This window comes from Candidozyma haemuli (assembly GCF_002926055.2).
Source record: "Candidozyma haemuli strain B11899 chromosome Unknown C_2014730914, whole genome shotgun sequence".
Lineage (NCBI taxonomy): Eukaryota > Fungi > Ascomycota > Pichiomycetes > Serinales > Metschnikowiaceae > Candidozyma > Candidozyma haemuli.
This window is the reverse complement of record NW_020289904.1, coordinates 1670721-1686555: the sequence shown is the minus strand read 5'-3', so window position 1 is coordinate 1686555 and position 15835 is coordinate 1670721. Positions and strand designations below refer to the sequence as shown.

General features: G+C 44.7%; 8 protein-coding genes and 1 non-coding gene across 9 annotated transcripts; 3 read left to right on the top strand and 6 right to left on the bottom strand. All coding sequences in view use genetic code 12, as the record gives it.

The window, feature by feature from the left end:
• Positions 1-14: 14 nt before the first annotated feature.
• On the bottom strand, positions 15-1067 carry CHA1 (Cha1p; the record flags this gene model as incomplete). Its single annotated transcript, XM_025486070.1, has 1 exon — positions 15-1067. The coding sequence occupies one exon, from the start codon at positions 1065-1067 to the stop codon at positions 15-17; it is 1053 nt and encodes a 350-aa protein (XP_025341535.1).
• A 504-nt stretch (positions 1068-1571) lies between these two features.
• On the top strand, positions 1572-2691 carry CXQ85_002389 (uncharacterized protein; the record flags this gene model as incomplete). Its single annotated transcript, XM_025486069.1, has 4 exons — positions 1572-1576; positions 1719-1968; positions 2034-2642; positions 2686-2691. The coding sequence occupies 4 exons, from the start codon at positions 1572-1574 to the stop codon at positions 2689-2691; spliced, it is 870 nt and encodes a 289-aa protein (XP_025341534.1).
• An 89-nt stretch (positions 2692-2780) lies between these two features.
• Positions 2781-4967, bottom strand: CXQ85_002388 (uncharacterized protein; the record flags this gene model as incomplete). Its single annotated transcript, XM_025486068.1, has 1 exon — positions 2781-4967. The coding sequence occupies one exon, from the start codon at positions 4965-4967 to the stop codon at positions 2781-2783; it is 2187 nt and encodes a 728-aa protein (XP_025341533.1).
• A 73-nt stretch (positions 4968-5040) lies between these two features.
• Positions 5041-5127, bottom strand: CXQ85_002387. The gene has a single exon. It is a non-coding gene; the product is annotated as a tRNA-Leu (tRNA).
• Positions 5128-5682: 555 nt separating this feature from the next.
• On the bottom strand, positions 5683-7089 carry CXQ85_002386 (uncharacterized protein; the record flags this gene model as incomplete). The annotated part of the gene is made up of 1 exon (XM_025486067.1): positions 5683-7089. One exon carries the CDS (start codon positions 7087-7089, stop codon positions 5683-5685), a length of 1407 nt encoding a protein of 468 aa, XP_025341532.1.
• A 498-nt stretch (positions 7090-7587) lies between these two features.
• On the bottom strand, positions 7588-8898 carry PDX1 (Pdx1p; the record flags this gene model as incomplete). The annotated part of the gene is made up of 1 exon (XM_025486066.1): positions 7588-8898. One exon carries the CDS (start codon positions 8896-8898, stop codon positions 7588-7590), a length of 1311 nt encoding a protein of 436 aa, XP_025341531.1.
• A 1559-nt stretch (positions 8899-10457) lies between these two features.
• On the top strand, positions 10458-12293 carry CXQ85_002384 (divalent metal ion transporter; the record flags this gene model as incomplete). The annotated part of the gene is made up of 1 exon (XM_025486065.1): positions 10458-12293. One exon carries the CDS (start codon positions 10458-10460, stop codon positions 12291-12293), a length of 1836 nt encoding a protein of 611 aa, XP_025341530.1.
• A 304-nt stretch (positions 12294-12597) lies between these two features.
• CXQ85_002383 (signal recognition particle subunit) lies at positions 12598-13059 on the top strand (the record flags this gene model as incomplete). The annotated part of the gene is made up of 1 exon (XM_025486064.1): positions 12598-13059. One exon carries the CDS (start codon positions 12598-12600, stop codon positions 13057-13059), a length of 462 nt encoding a protein of 153 aa, XP_025341529.1.
• Positions 13060-13121: 62 nt separating this feature from the next.
• Positions 13122-15760, bottom strand: SGT1 (co-chaperone; the record flags this gene model as incomplete). Its single annotated transcript, XM_025486063.1, has 2 exons — positions 13122-14053; positions 14761-15760. The coding sequence occupies 2 exons, from the start codon at positions 15758-15760 to the stop codon at positions 13122-13124; spliced, it is 1932 nt and encodes a 643-aa protein (XP_025341528.1).
• Between the last annotated feature and the right edge of the window lie 75 nt (positions 15761-15835).

Here is a 15835-nt window from a genome sequence, read left to right as displayed (position 1 = left end):
TTTCCATGGTATGATTACAAGTGGGCCTCCAGACGAAGCATGCTCTTGTAACGGTCCAAAACGGCTTCATTAGCACAAGAGCCTCCGCAAACAACAACAATAACGATATCGTCCTTGGTCAAGTTACCCACGCTCTCTTTAAGATACTTGAGCTGGTTGTAGACAACAGAAACGGCAGCTCCGCAAGCTGGTTCAACCATCTTTCCGAAGTCTCTTTGGTATGCAATGCAACCCTTAACGGCCTCAAGGTCGTCAATGGCAGTGATATGGTTCTTGTTAGTGGACTGGTCATTGAACAAGTCCAAGGTTGGTCCAGAAACGTATGAACAGGCCAAAGAAGTAGCGAGTGATCTGACACAGTTCAAAGTAACGACAGAGCCTGCCTTTACGGCAGAAGAAAGAGTTGGCGCCTGCGCCGTCTCCACCAAGACACAATCAGCCTTGCTTCCGTTTCTCATGAGGCCTTGCTTGATACCGTTGAAGAGGCCACCGCCACCAACAGAACAAACCACACCTCTAACTTTCTTTGCATCCTCACGGCTCAATTGGTTTTGGAACATCTCGTCCACAAGCAAAGAGTGGCCTTTCCAAATCAATGGGTTGTCGAATGGATGGCAGTAAATGCAAGAGAAATCATTTTCAGCCTCAGCCATGAGGCTTCTAGCAAACTTATCAGCATCACTGATACTGTTTCCATGCAAGAGAACGGTAGCACCGTACAGACGAAGCTTTTCCACAACTTGCTTCATAGCAATTGTGGGCACCACCACGGTACATTTTACGTTGTAAAACTTTGCCGAGTAAGCAGCAGCAAGACCAGCATTACCACCACTGGATGCAAAAACATGAATAGGCTTTTGGCTGTCGGCCTTCTTAGCCTTACGAATGGACTGGTGGATCAAGTGACCAATGCCTCTCAACTTGAAACTTCCAGAAGGCTGCTCAATTTCATTCTTAAAGAACACTCTGCAAGGAAGCTTACCAGAAGTGGAAAGCAAGTCTGTCACTTCAACGAGGGAAGTCTGAACTGCTGGGGCTGCAGAGGTGTTGTCGTGAACTTGCAACATGATCAGAATGGATTGAATGAATATAAAAAACTATAAACTAAACAGCAAAACTTGTCCTTTTAATACTCTACGCACGAAAAACAAGGCAGCTGGTAAGAGTCAAACACTGTGGAACCATGCACCATGGCACTTAGCGGTGGGACCGGAGTTGCCCTATAGTAAGTTGCGGAAATGCATTTCCGCATTGAGACATGGCTGCGAAAACATGGAGATGGATTTCCAAACGGTAACCGGTGAGGCATACACTGTGAGTGTGAGCGCCCCACACTACGGAAATGCATTTCCGGCCCAAATATTGTGATCACCTTTTCCTTCACTTTGGCGCCTCAGCATGCCAATACTTTGACTTCATCTGCTTGTGCATGTTCAAACTTTCCTTCCTTCCTATAATAGTGTTAGCAGTTCTCCAGATTTTATTTACCTAAACGGCTCTGTCACGTCCCAGCTTAACCGTTTGGTCTCTTCAGTAAACACTCCATCTCGAGCCTGTCTGTCCCCTCGCTTATGCAGTCTGTCGAGATGTTTCCTCTGCCTACACCTGGACCCTATACGATCTGAGAAGTACTGTCTGGAAAATATACCATATCGTGATGGCATCCCCATACTTATTTCCAATCCACCGCCTGGGTTCTCGATATTGGCTATAGCTAGAGGGTTCCAGTTGGCGATTCTTGGCGCTTATCGTACTCTTCAAAACCCTTCGCTTTTAAATCAGAAGTACTACCGCCAGACATTGATCGCCATCCAGGCCTCATTCGTTATCCAAGGTCTCATATGGTCCCCAATTCTTGCTCTTCGAGTTTTAGTTAAAATTGCAGCTGTGTTGACCAAATCAAGAAGCCTTGACCATGTGGTGGCAAGTTTGAAGTCTTTCCAGTTCAATGTGCTCAACATCTCCATGGTCTTGATCTCAGGTTCTAGATTTTCAGCAGGCAATTGGACCAACTATTCTTGCAAAGTCTAAAGTTTATCGATGAAGTTCGCCTTACAAAGTATCCAGAGACTGACCGTGTTTATCATGAGAATCTTGTTTCTCTCAATACTGAGGAGAAGATCACTGATAACCGCCCTACTCTAGAGACTATCAAGAAAAAATGGGCCTCCTCTCAGGAATTTTCAGCCTTCATGCGTAGACACATAACCCGGACTCTTATGGGTGTTGGTGCCTACTTTGTGAGTAAAGTGCCTGTGTTTGGTTCCATCATTCTTGGTCTTGTGTCATTCCTGAACTTAGATAGTAAGATAGGCACGGTCAATGCGGCTGTCATATTTGGTGTCCTTCAACTAGTGCCCAAGAGGTGGGCCGTCCTCTTCCTTACAACGTATTGGGGCTCTCGAAGCATGGTCCAAGACCTTTTGGCTCCATACTTCTCTCGTGTGAGATTCACCAAGTCAGAGAAGGACCAATGGATAAGGTCAAGAGAGGGTATCCTTTTTGGCTTCGGGTTATGCCATTTCCTTCTCATCCGCAGATTGCCTTGGGTCGGTCTACTACTTTATGGCTTCGCTGAATCCTCTGTTGCATATCTCGTCACGAAGATCACTGACCCACCTCCAAAGCAGGTGAGCCAGCTCGTGAAATGGAATTCTTCTCAACTAGTCTGGAATAGAGAAAAAGAGCTAGATCTCTTGTCTGGCCTGTTTGCAGACAACGACGAAGGGTTCCAACCAGTTCCTGGTTCATATATATTTCATCATTAATATATCATAGCATTAAAGACCTACCTTAAGATCAAATATACGGTTACCGGAGTAAATGCAGTAAGCAAGATCAGCCTGCAATGCTGACGATAACCCTTCCAATTGGTCACTCGAACTTGCGTACACAAATTGGCCTAGCTCGTCACATTTGTTGGTCAAACTCAAAATTGGTAGTAACGTCAAATCGCAACGGCGCCAGCTGTGGCCCGATTCCGATATTGCGTATGTCACAAACTGCTCGTCTACCGCCTGGTCCAACCTGACCTTGAAAGTTTCCGTCACTATATCAGTGGACTCTGTCATTGTGACCTCTTTGGGAATCCTTGAGGCATTCTGTTGTCTTTCCGTCGGTAGACTCTTGAAGGAAGTTAGATAAATAAACTTATCTGAATGTGAGGAAAATAACCCAAGATCCATGTGTGTAATAACAATTTGGCGAATGTGCGTGGAAAGCTGTGACCTGATGAATGACTGTTCTTTCTTAATAGCAGACAATGCTTCATCAAGAACTTTGCTGTTCTCCCTGCTTGATATAAGAGCTTCAACACTATTCATCATGGCGATATTAAAAGTTAGAAGCTTTTGTAGCTGTTGCACGGATTTGTCTTGTTGAAAACATGCTATGATTGTATCTTTTAAAGTCTTTCGTTTCTTGATGTTTAAGGTGACTTTTTCAGGAACACCAAAATGATGTAGCTTCCATTCAAAGACAGAGCTAACGAAGTCTTTTAGGGCTTCTTCACCAGCAGTGGATGTTTGGAAGTCCACTGTTGGGAACTTCTGGGCATCTTGGATTAACAGTCCGTGTATTTGGGAAAGCGATGTCCCGTGGACAGCCGATGTGACTAAGCTTTGATCAAGCTCCAGAGAATGGATGAGACCAACTCTAATCTCAGCTTTTGAACGAATTTCATGATGTATAACATTCTTAGGAGCAACGCTGTAGGCAACAACAAAACAACCATTTGGGGTTAAGTTCGAGCCGTGGACAATAAAATTGCCTTCGATCTTGTCGTTAAGAAAAGTTTTAAAGACATTAGAGTGGGCTTTATTTTGCTCCCTGATGCATGCCTGTTGGAACTGATTTAGGCCCCTGTTCACGAATGTAGTCCAAGCCTGTGATGATGCAAGAAGGGAACACTGGCCGTCGTTGCTGACGTCAACAGATAAAAGGTGGCCTGTCTCGTACGAAAGGAAAACAGTGTAGCCGGAGTTTTTGATTCCAAAAGACAAGCCCAGTATGGTTGAAATGTGTGGAAGTTTAATTTGGGACTTCCTGCTGCCGTATGATAAATGTAACTCTCTTGTATCAGTTATTATTAGTATTTCTGGGGAGAGAAATTTCAAATGTGAAACAAGGAACCTGGAGGACTGTTTGGCGGAAGATGGTTCACCCTTCACCTTAAAGTCCTGGTCTAATGAAATTGTAATAACCGAGTTGTCAGACCTGAGTAACGCAAGTTTAGAAGAATCCGTTGAAACACTTTGTTTAACAACTGTGCCACCAGCATCAATTCTGCTTATCTCTGGTAAACCTGAAGCTAAATGGTGTATGGAGATATGGCCGTTCATATGGGCTAACAGAATGTAACTGACTCCATCTGCACCCTTGGCAAACGCAAAACTCGTTATCTTCAATTCAAGGCTCTCTGAATTGCTTATAATAATGTCACCCTCAGCAGTTAACCGATGTTGAGGTATGCTCAAATGGTCTAGTAGGCATGTAAAGCTTCTAAATAAGACACTATAGTGTTCAGCGTCTTGAGACAAACGTTTCAACACAAGCACTTCCCCAGTATTTAGTAGAACACCAAGATAACAATCCTTTGTGCCGTCAACCATTGGTGACCACGCGTGAGCAGTGATACAGGGTTCTGCTATCCTTCCGAAAGCAAATCTATCTTCACCGTCTTCGATGAGAAGTCTGGAGAATATTTGGAGGCCTAGTGACTCCAATTCCGAGATATTGAATACACTTTTCACGTCATAAAGGCCATTAGGGTCAATAACATTTTTGTTGGAGGAAGATGGAGCTCCCGTGTTTAGCCAGTTATGGAGCAATGGGAGTTTTGGATCTAGGACTGTGATATGATCAGAGTTGTTGATAGCTACTTGCAGGTTTTCTGAGCATTGAACTGGCTCCAAAAGCCCTGTCTCGGCAATAGCTCTCCCGATGACAATTGGTTTAGCCAGGGACATGTGGAGGGAAAAAAAATAATAACCTAACGATGGAATTCGTTAGAAGATGTTATGGTGATAAAAAAGTAAACAATAGTGAAGGGTGCGAGGTTCGAACTCGCGCGGACAACCGTCCAAAAGATCTTAAGTCTTCCGCCTTAGACCACTCGGCCAACCCTCCTATTATCACCTAATGTAGGTTTTGGGTTAATATTTCATTGCTTTTAATAAAATGTCAAATTATGAGTGTTTCTAGCCTGAATTTTTGTAGATTTAGATTTAAGTATTATCACTGCTATCGCCGTTTTGTGATTTAGAGCCCCGTTCTTGAGTTATAGCCATTTTAAGTTTTCTCTCGCTATAAACTGTCAGTAAAAGAAAGCATTAAGACGGCAAGCAGAGACAAAATTGCCAATTATTGACTTGTTGACTGTTTGACAATTTAAACAGATACATCCGGTAACTTTATTGGGTAGATATTTAGTGAAATCATCAACTGCCTATTCTGCTTCCTGTGCAATTACCTGAATACCAAGTACAGTTCTGTAGTCCACAAGGAAATCATGTCTCACATAAGGAACGCCTGACTTCAATGTTAGCTTCAGATGTGGCCTGGATTTTTATTCAAATTCTTGGATATCTGTTTCCTTATTCTACAGCTCGCCATTCAAAAAATTAACTTTCACAACATAATATACATAAATAAATGGGACATCTCTATCAAGAATTAGAAATACTATTGTACACTAGTATTGTCAGTACCTTCACGCTTTGGTCTTCCACGCTTCTTCTTGCTCACCTTATCGTTTTCAACCACAGTGGGCAGCAGCGTCTTCTCAGCTATTGGTCCACGACCACTTCCACTCACACGCACACCACGAATGGTGAGTCCAGTCTTTTCAATTGGGAACTTTCTTGGACGACCTCTCTTGTCTTTCTTCTCCAAGAGCTGTTGCACGGCCACATCGTTGAGAGATTTGAGGGAGGTGCCCTTCACAATGCCAACGTGCTTCTCTGAATCACCAATCTTCTCCAGCGTCGTCTTCGTACTGCTTTTGAGTAACTTATTAAGACGCTTGAAATTCTCGTGAGAAGAGTCAATAAATTCGTTGGTCGAAGGATCCAAGATATACTTCTTTGGTCTGCCTCTTTTCTTCTTTGAACCATCATCGTCGGTAGCAGGAACAAACTTGGTCACAATTGTGATCTTATGTTTATCCAGACCGTCAGTGCCATCGGAATCCTGCGGCAGGCCAGCATCCTCGCCTACCTTCACATCTGGACCCATTGGATTTTGAAGCTGCTGCGCTTGTTGTAGGGAAGTTCTTCTGTCCTGCTGCTTCTGCATCTGATGGTTCTGATTTTGAGCATGTTGCTGATGTATATGTTGCTGGTGTTGCTGTTGTTGATGATGTTGCTGTTGTTGCTGCTGCTGCTGTTGTTGTTGTTGGAATTGGTTGAACTCCTGCTGAGGGTCCATCTGCTGGCCTAGAGCTTGCATCTGATGGAACTGGCCATACTCAAAAGGTGGATGTGCTTGCAAAACCTGCTGCCTGCCTTGCTTGCTGAGCACCTGAGGGTTTGCATAGTGTGGGATTTGCGTATTATGGTTCTGATGTTGGGGATGTTGGTGTTGTTGATGAGGATGCTGTGTGAAATCAGCCTGAGTGAGCATGGGACTCTGGTCCTTCAGTCTTCTTCTCAGCTGCTGGGCATGAACCTGTCCCTGGTATCTCTGAGACGAAACCTTCTGTTGAGCATGCTGATGGTTCATACGCATCTGCTCTTGGGGATGTCCCTGGTGGTGCGCTTGTTGTTGTTGTTGTTGATGTTGTTGATGGTGACCCCTCTGGTCATGCGGCACCTGGTCCTGGGCATTCCCAAGCACCTGGCCCTGGTTATTCCTCAAGCCTTGCTGAGGCGGAAGTGTGAGTGGTGATGGGGCCATAGTATTGCCCATCATGCGGTTCGATAAGGTAGTGAGCGGAGGTGATGGCGTGCCCATTGAGTAGTTCTGGGGAGTAGGAGAACCGTTTCTCGAGCCGTAGACCAAGGGGATCCGCCTGTTTTTATCCTGGTTCTCGAAAGAGTTATCCATATTATTCAAAGGCTTCCCGCCGTTGTAGTTGTATGGAATACTCATGATGAATGTAGGACACTAGCGATACAACCAGATATGCTGAACGTGGACAATTTCCGGTAATTTGGCGATAATGGGGTGATAGGACGAGTCTTGAGCACGAGTTACAGTCTTGACGGTGATTTCATAAACTGAAACAGTGATTAGAAGAAATGGTTGCAAGAAATGTACAAAATAAATAAAAAAAAAAAAAAAAAAAAAAAAAAAAAAAAAAGAGCGCACGAGAGTAGGTAAAAAAAAAAAAAAAATACTGCGAAGCGGAGCTTCTGCGCAGAACGCAGTGATGCCTCTCCACAGATAACATGGCATGTAATACTACTACAACGAAAGCCTCGTTGGTATCAAAATAGAGGTCGGAAAAGGTCCTTCTGTGCAATTTTGTGCTTTTCTTACGATGCTGGTTTCTCTATATCATGGCATCTTCCTATAATCGTATCATTGTTACATCCCTATATCAAATTCCTATTGTTCCCATTGGATGCGGCCCGCTAGGGAGCGGAATCACAAGTGGGTGATTACAAGCTGTTTTGTAGGAATTTGGCTAAGCAAAGATTCCTGGAAATCTTCCACAAATTCTCTAGAGTCAACCAACTTCTCGTCGAAGGCGACCTTGAAGTTCACATTAGCGGTTGTAGGACCCTCTGCATCGTAGGCAACAGGTGCTGGCGAGGCATCGAATCCTAGAAGTTCATCAAAAGCGTCTGGCTGAGCTGCTGGGGCGTTAGAGCCCAATGGAACCAGAGAAGTGAATCTGTATTGAACGTCTGAAACGTCGAATCTCTTCTTGGTCACAGGAGCGATGAGCAAGTCGTCAAAGACATCGTCCACGCCGATAGAAGATGGAGATGGGCCCTTGGCGTATTCTGGGAATCTAAATCCATAAGTCTGTGTGATGGCAGTATGCAATGCTTTCTCAAAAGCGTGTTGGAACTTGAACTCGGAGACGTTTTCACCCAATTCTGATGTGAATTCTATGTTGAGAATGTTGGAAGGCTTTTGAATCTTTGGCTCCTTGGCCTCTTCCTGTTTCTTAGCCTCTTCCTTTGGAGGTGCGATCTTGATGTTGGACAAGTCCAAATGCTCTTTGTTCTTGATGTAGGAAGCCACTCTCTCGACAGCGTTCTTATCAATTTCACCCAAGTATGCAAGCACATCTCCTTTTAAAAGTCTGCCCTTAGGACCCGAGGCTGGGATTTTGGAAAAAGCATCTTCATTAGAGATTCCCTTGGAGTGAAGCAACAATTCCACAGCGGGCGTAAGCTTCTGTTGAGGGTTAGCCTTTGCAAAGACGTCACCCGAACTTGGTTCCTCACTAGATTTAGCAGGCTTCTCCTGCGATTTAGGCTGGGATTCCTTCTTTGGCTCAGGCTTGGATTCTGCTGGTGGAGCTTGCTCCTTAGGCTCTTCCTTCTTTGGCGCAGGAGTTTCAGCTGCCAAGTCAGGTTTTTCCAAAGACGATAAGTCATCGCCTGGTTCAGCCATCAATGCGATAGGTTTACCCACAGCAATACCATTGGCACCATCTTTCTCCAAGATCTCCCACATAATTCCGTCATCCTGGGCTTCAACATCAATGGTGGCCTTGTCGGTCTCAACCTCTAGTAAAACATCACCAGCAGCAAACTCCTGGCCGTTTTCGACTTTCCAGCTAACAATTCCTCCCTCTTCCATTGTGGGCGACATGGCTGGCATCTTAAACACCTGAGCATCGAGCAATGCTGACCTGATGTGGAAGTTTCGGGAGGCAGCAGCCATGTTGGCCCTAGCAAGTCTAGCCATACATGCTGTACGTGTAGCTGTTAATCTCAACATGGAGGTAGAAGCGAAGCGACTTAGACTTTATGTTCAAGAAGGAATTAGTTGAGTTTCAAAAAAGTAGATTATGATGAAGTTGTGCATATTTCGGACTCTAACCGCCGAGCGGGCGCGACATCTCCGAATCTTTGGGTGCAAAATCTGTCAAACCGGACTCCGATCATATATGAGTGAGGTTGTGAGAGGGATGCAAAATAGGATATATGGAGTCTTTTGTCCAGAAAATAGTGGTCTTTTTAATCCGAAGCTTTCTTGTAGTGGAATCATGGAATTGGTCTTCGGTAACTCAACAACTAACATTGCTCTTACACAACACTCCGGGAGCTGGCTGGCCTTAGTGAAAGCCAGGAATTGCTCGCTCTAGTCAACTCAATGGACGTATTAATGGAATAATACCACCTAACTTCCTTGTTTCTGTACTTCCAAAATAACTCTGCTTCACCGAATCTTCCTTAAATATCTCTCGTTATAGTACTGTGGTCTCTTCTATAGCTCTATCTTCCAGAGTAATTTATTGGTGCTGGCTCTTCAGGTTAAAGCGTGCTCTATTGCTAGAGCTAGTCCAGGGTCTCCATACCCACCAGTGAAAGCTTAGTTATAACTGTGAAGGGCAGCATTCCCTTAACTTACAGTGACATTTCAGACCTTCTCCTGAAACTAGCGAAGGCCAAGAAATAAATGGTACTATTTAGCTACACCGTAGAACAATGTTCATTATGGGAATCTTACGATCCACAGTGACAGGCCAGGTAAGAGCAAACACAGAGAATTAGCACAATTTCCCAACTCTGAACCCAATTCCGTATCCATATACCTCTTGAATCCACAATTTTCGCTGTTTCCTGTGAATTTGGTTAATTTGTGTATTCTTCACAATTTTAACCGCCCATTCTACTACCCCAGTGGTATTCTCAGGGTCCGGCTCCCAGCTGCAATTTGCATGTAAATAGGCGAACACCGGAAAAAGTACAGACAATGGAGGTCCATTAAAAAATTGAAAAACAAAAAAAAAGTGGCCCCTCAATAAACCAAAACTACTCAGTCCTATCTCACCTTGGACAAAAAGTCAAAAAAATCTCTTATCTTATAATTTCCAGCTGTGGTTGCTGCGCTTCAGCCGTTTTGTGTTTACCGTCCCCTTGTGGTTTCGAGGCCTCTTTTGACATTTTCGCACCCGGCCTTTTCCTGGGCGCAGCTGAGAATTTCTATAGACAAGCAACCACCACTGTCTGGTTTTTGACCTCCACCTTTTTTATAAGCGACTTATCAACTCCTTTCTTTATCAGGCTAACGTGTTCTCCATAACAAGACTTTTGTCGATAGAGAAAACATACATCCACAGAGTTTTAGCATTCGTTCTGTCTCTGTCGTGACCACCATTACTCCACATCTGGTAACGTTCGAGTTGTTGAGTTTTTCTAAGGAATCAACCATACCGCTTCTTGGGCGCTAGCATCTTACAAATACAGACTAGCTGGAAAATGGCACCCATATCAAGACTACAAGGGGTCTTGGCAGTGCTACGCAAGTACATGCGTTTCATTGGCCCGGGTCTCATGGTCTCTGTCGCCTATATGGATCCTGGTAATTACTCCACCGCTGTGGCTGCTGGTTCAGCTTTCCAATACAAACTTCTATTTTCGATCTTCCTTTCGAACTGTCTAGCGGCGTTCCTTCAAACCTTGGCCGCTAAACTAGGCGCCGTTACAGGTTTGGACTTGGCTGCTAACTGTAAGGAAAACCTACCTCACAGGCTCAACATCTTCATTTATATCTTGGCTGAGATTGCCATCATTGCTACCGATTTGGCTGAAGTGGTTGGAACTGCTATCGCCCTTAACATTTTGTTCAACATTCCCTTAACCCTTGGTGTCATCATTACCATGGTGGACGTGTTGATCGTCCTCATGGCATACAGACCCAACGGTCCCCTTCTATTCATCCGCATTTTTGAGTCATTTGTTTCTGTTCTTGTTGGTGCTACTGTGGTTTGTTTCGCCATCGAGTTGTTCCAAGTCTCCAAGGAGCCCACTTTTTCACTTGTCGAAGTTCTCAAAGGTTTCTTACCAAATGAAAAGGTGATTGATACGAGTGAGAGAGAAGGAGGCAATGGTCTTTTCCTCAGTTTGGCTATCATGGGTGCTACTGTGATGCCCCACTCGTTGTATCTTGGTTCGGGTCTTGTCCAGGCCAGACTCAAGGACTTCGATATCAAACATGGATACTACACTCCACCAAAACCGATCGAGAGTGAGTCTACTGCTGACCCCGAAGAAGAGAGAGTCCACTTAACTGGGGACGAATACGCGGATGCTGTGGGCGCCAAGGAACCCGAGGAATACTATAGACCTTCCGTACATGCTATCAAGGACACAATGTCCTATACGATCGCAGAGTTGGTTATTTCTCTTTTCACGGTGGCTTTATTTGTCAACGCTACTATTCTTATCGTTGCTGGTGCGACTGTTGGATCCAAGAACAAACATCGGACTCGTGATGACGATGATCACCATGACCACGATGAGTCTGATTCAGATGACGAAGGTGGCGATAATGCTGACTTGTTCACTATCTACCATTTACTTTCCAATCATCTTTCACAGACAGCAGGTTTCGTTTTTGTCCTCGCGCTTCTTTGCTCAGGTCAATCAGCAGGAGTTGTCTGTACCCTTGCTGGTCAGATGGTCTCTGAAGGATTTTTGCTGTGGAGTTTCCCACCAGTTATTCGTCGTCTCGTTACAAGAGCATTGGCCATCTTCCCATGTATCTTGGTTGTGTCGATTGCCGGAAGGGAGGGTTTGTCAAAGACTTTGAACGCGTCCCAGGTTGTTTTATCGATATTGCTTCCCGTTGTCACAGCACCGCTTATATACTTCACTTACTCTAAAAAGATCATGAGTGTGCCAATTTTGGTGAGAGACGGTGACGAGGACGTGGATACTATATTCGAAGAAGAGCTTGCAATCGGAGGACTTTCTGATAGCGGCACACAGAATACAATTCTACCACTGCGCAATCGTTATGCTGTCGGTGAACCGGCTATCAGACTCCAAGATCTTAGGAAGGCTCATCCTTGTGTTGGATGGGAAGACGAAACGGACGATGAGAGTCATGAACGTCAAAACTTGTTCCTGGAACAAAACAGGTCCGCTGCTAACTTTACTCCTGCTTCGAATGGATACGACAGGGATTCCCAAAGCCCGCCTCCATATCCAGCTACTCCTGCTCCCATTGACGCTTCGTCGGATGATCTTGTCCGCATAAAGGGCTACAGTGACATGAGTAATGGTCCATGGATGAATTTCTTTGCGATTACATCTTGGGGGTTCGTTACTGTGCTTAACATGGTTCTTATAGGCAGTTGGGTCCTTGGTTACGACGTTCCGCTTTAAGCATTTCCCATTAGAATATGATGACTCTGGGTTATCATGCATATCATTTGGTATATACTAGGCAATCTATAGACGAGAATTATGGCAAAAAGCTTCGATTCATTACTTATGAAAGACTCCGTAAGCCAAGTCACAACACAGAATCATTCCAGTAGTGACGACTTGCATCTTATAATGCGTAGTCTTAAATCCATTTTGTCTCTCGATCTTATGGACTCGCTCACTACCAGAGCGCTGCAGAGAAGAAACTGTCCATGAAAAGTGCGACCAGAATTCATAGATCTTTATCATTCGAAACTCTGCCATGGAGAAATTCATAGAAAGCCTGGCTGAGCTCTTCGAAGCTTTCCCGTCCGCAACCGTGACGATAACATACTCCAATAAAAATAAAAAGAAGAGCCTGGACAATGAAGCGCCAGCCAACAGTGTGAAGTTCAAGTGCACTGAGCCCAAACTGGGGAAAACCATCCAATATTCAACCAGAAAGGCCAAGGAATTGTCAAGACTTTTGACGTATTTTGGTCCTCGTGGCGTGAGTAAGAAGAGAAAAGCAGACAGTGAAGCTGAAGATGCTCAGACGTCGAAGAAGATCAAGTCTGAGGTTACTGGTGTGGCGAGCGTCATGAGTAACTCGAAATTCGAGGAACCACAAATAGAACCTGAAACTCAGCCCGTTGAGCTGACACCTGCTCCAGAGGAGACTAAGGAGAAGACGCCACAACCTCTGTCCAAGAGTAAGAAAAAGAAGAAGGGTAAGAAGAAGTAAAGAAGGTGAATCAAATAGCATTAAATGTATGAAACAGGGCAATTCGTATTAAGTTTTTCAAGTCATTGAAAAAATCCCATGAAGCGTGAGACTAAATTGCCATTCTTCTTTCGTGGAGAGGCATTTGGGTCGGTCAAGTTCCCCAAGCCGTTTATAACCAAGGGATCTTGAACTTTATTACCTTGCTGCTGAGACCGAGCAGTATAAGAGCTACTCCGAGAGTGAGCGCCAAGAGTCGATACTTCCGATTCTTGCTGGGTTGGGGCAGCGAGTTGTTTGGCTCCGAAGAATCCGGCGCTGAGGAGGGAATTAATGGGCGTTGTATCTCCTGAACCGGCGTGGTTACTTCTGTAGGAGGTGGAGTGGTGGGGCTGGATAGGCCTCGGTTGAGAGCTGGATTGACCAGACGTTTGGATATCAATGGGGGCGTTACGATGCCTCGGCGGAGAGCCTGATAGAGGCTGTCGGCCCTCTTCTTCATGCGATTGACCGCAACTTCTTGCAGAGTGATAGTTCTCCAGAGTAAAACCCTCTGTCGTTTCACCATCATCTCCTTGGATAGCGTCGTTTCCTAGATCTTCGTAGCCATCACTTGGGATTGATAACGCAGCATACGAAGACTGCGACGTGGGGACTTCAGCAAGGTGACCATTATTGCTGTCGTTGGTATAGTTCTGGTGTAACAGGTACCTAATCACCTCACCATCTGATGTATCTTCGACAGAAGCAATCTCGGATGGCTCCGAGGACGCTGACCGTGGTGCAACAACCTTCTCTTCGTGCAAATCATCGATTTCCAAGTAATTATTGGCATTGCCCTGAATATCGTGCTCAATCTTATACTTTGGACTGGTGATCCATTGGGACCCATTCACAACAAACTTAAACACCAAGCGTTGAGGTTCATCTACACGGACTTCACCAACGAAATCACCACCATCTTCTTTCTTGAGTACACCCTTCTTGAGCGACCAATCATCAAAATTTCCCGTAACTACCACACTGTCTGTGCCACTTGCCGCGGGCCTTTAGTGTTAGTGAAATATTCAAGCAATTGCAACCCTGAAAAGTGGATCATGTCTTATCAACCATGCGGCTGTACGTACCAGACAAATCTATGAGTATAAGGCATGTTAAATAAACAAGCAACAACCAATAGAGTTTTAAGTATACAAGGTTAAGGAAGAGACGAAAGAAAAAAGAAGGGGGATCAAGTTGAGACAAGCACTATTGCCTTATAAATAAATTCATGCGTAAAAAGAAAGGGAATCCACCCACCCGCCTTAGATCGCTCAACCCTGTACGCATACAGCTCGCGCAGCACCGATATTATGATCGCATTTTGGGGCTTGCGTCTCCCGGGTAACAAAACTGTGGACCCTTCAGGGGAGAAGGAATAGTGGAGGGGTCTTGATCGTAGAGAACTAGGATCAATGTTGGGTTGTTTTTAATTGGCAGAATTCCTCTTAATTAGCAGTATTTTTGGTGCTCTTTGAGTGCTCGGAGTTTTATGCCTCGGCCGATCCGCTCCTGAAAAATTGGGCCTCTCCCTGTTTTTGTGCGTTTTAGGGAGGTCTCGCTTCACTGGGAATCGCGATGCAGCCTAGACATAATATTGTGTGTCCTGCTGATGTACCGAAATTTCACACCTTGGAACCGTCAATTAGGTCCATTTTTTCTCTTGCATGCCTTCAGGTGGACTTGTTTCGTATTTCTTGTTTTCGGCCTCGGACCAATTGGTGGTAAGAACCGTACCGTTTGACTCCACATACGACTTCATCATGGCTCTTCTCGTATCATCATCCACATCCTTGTATAATTTTGCAAAGAAATCTTCCTCTTCTTCGTCTTCTTGGACTTTAAAATTGGACCAGTTAACGGCTTTCCTGGATGAGGAAGGATATGCCAACCCTGTGCCACTTTCCTTTGGCTCTACAGGCTTGATCTCTCCATTTCCTTCCAACAGTGCCCATTTCCCTTTGATCTTCTTTGCTAAAGTAAGCTCCAACTTTGTGCCGTAGATTTTGTATGTGGATTGCTCGATGTCTATTTCACCGTACAACGGTTCCAAGTTGTAGTTGTATTCGGAGTTTTCTCCACTAGGGAAGGAAATGGCAACAGATCGAGAATTGAAAGCAATGTTCAAAGTCTCTTCTTTGACATTCTTAGCGTAAATGGTCACGGTCACATTCTCGTTTGATTGGTACCAGTCATCTCTGATCTTTGCTTTGATAGGCGCCTGCTTATTGATGACATCAGCGCTAGTCAGCTTCACCTCGGTAGACTCTGAGGGTGAAGGTTCAGCCTTCTCTGATAAATTGAGTTTCTTCAAATCTCTTTCCGCTTTGGCGATCCAAATGTCCAACGCAGGTTCTGTAAACAGATACTCTTTCGCCTTCTTGAAATTCGAAAGTGCTTCAGCATATTGCTTCTCGCCGTAGCTTATTAGACCCAATCTGTAAAAGCAAAGCCCCTTATCATCTCTCTTACCTCTTCTATCGGCTATCTTAATTGCTTCATTGATATCTGCTCTGGCGGTCGAATGTTCACTGAGCTTCAAATAGGCAGCGGCACGCTTGATGTACGCAAGAAAGGCATCAGGATTTTCTTTCAATGCGGCAGTGTAATGGTCCACTGCTTCAGAGAACTTCTTGCTATTGACGGCTTCGTCGCCGTGTTTAATGTGTAGTTCAACTGCCATTGGTTTGTTGGATGATTTGTAGCGTTTACTGCTGTAGACACAAATTTCGCACCCACCTACATGGTTTCTGTTGTA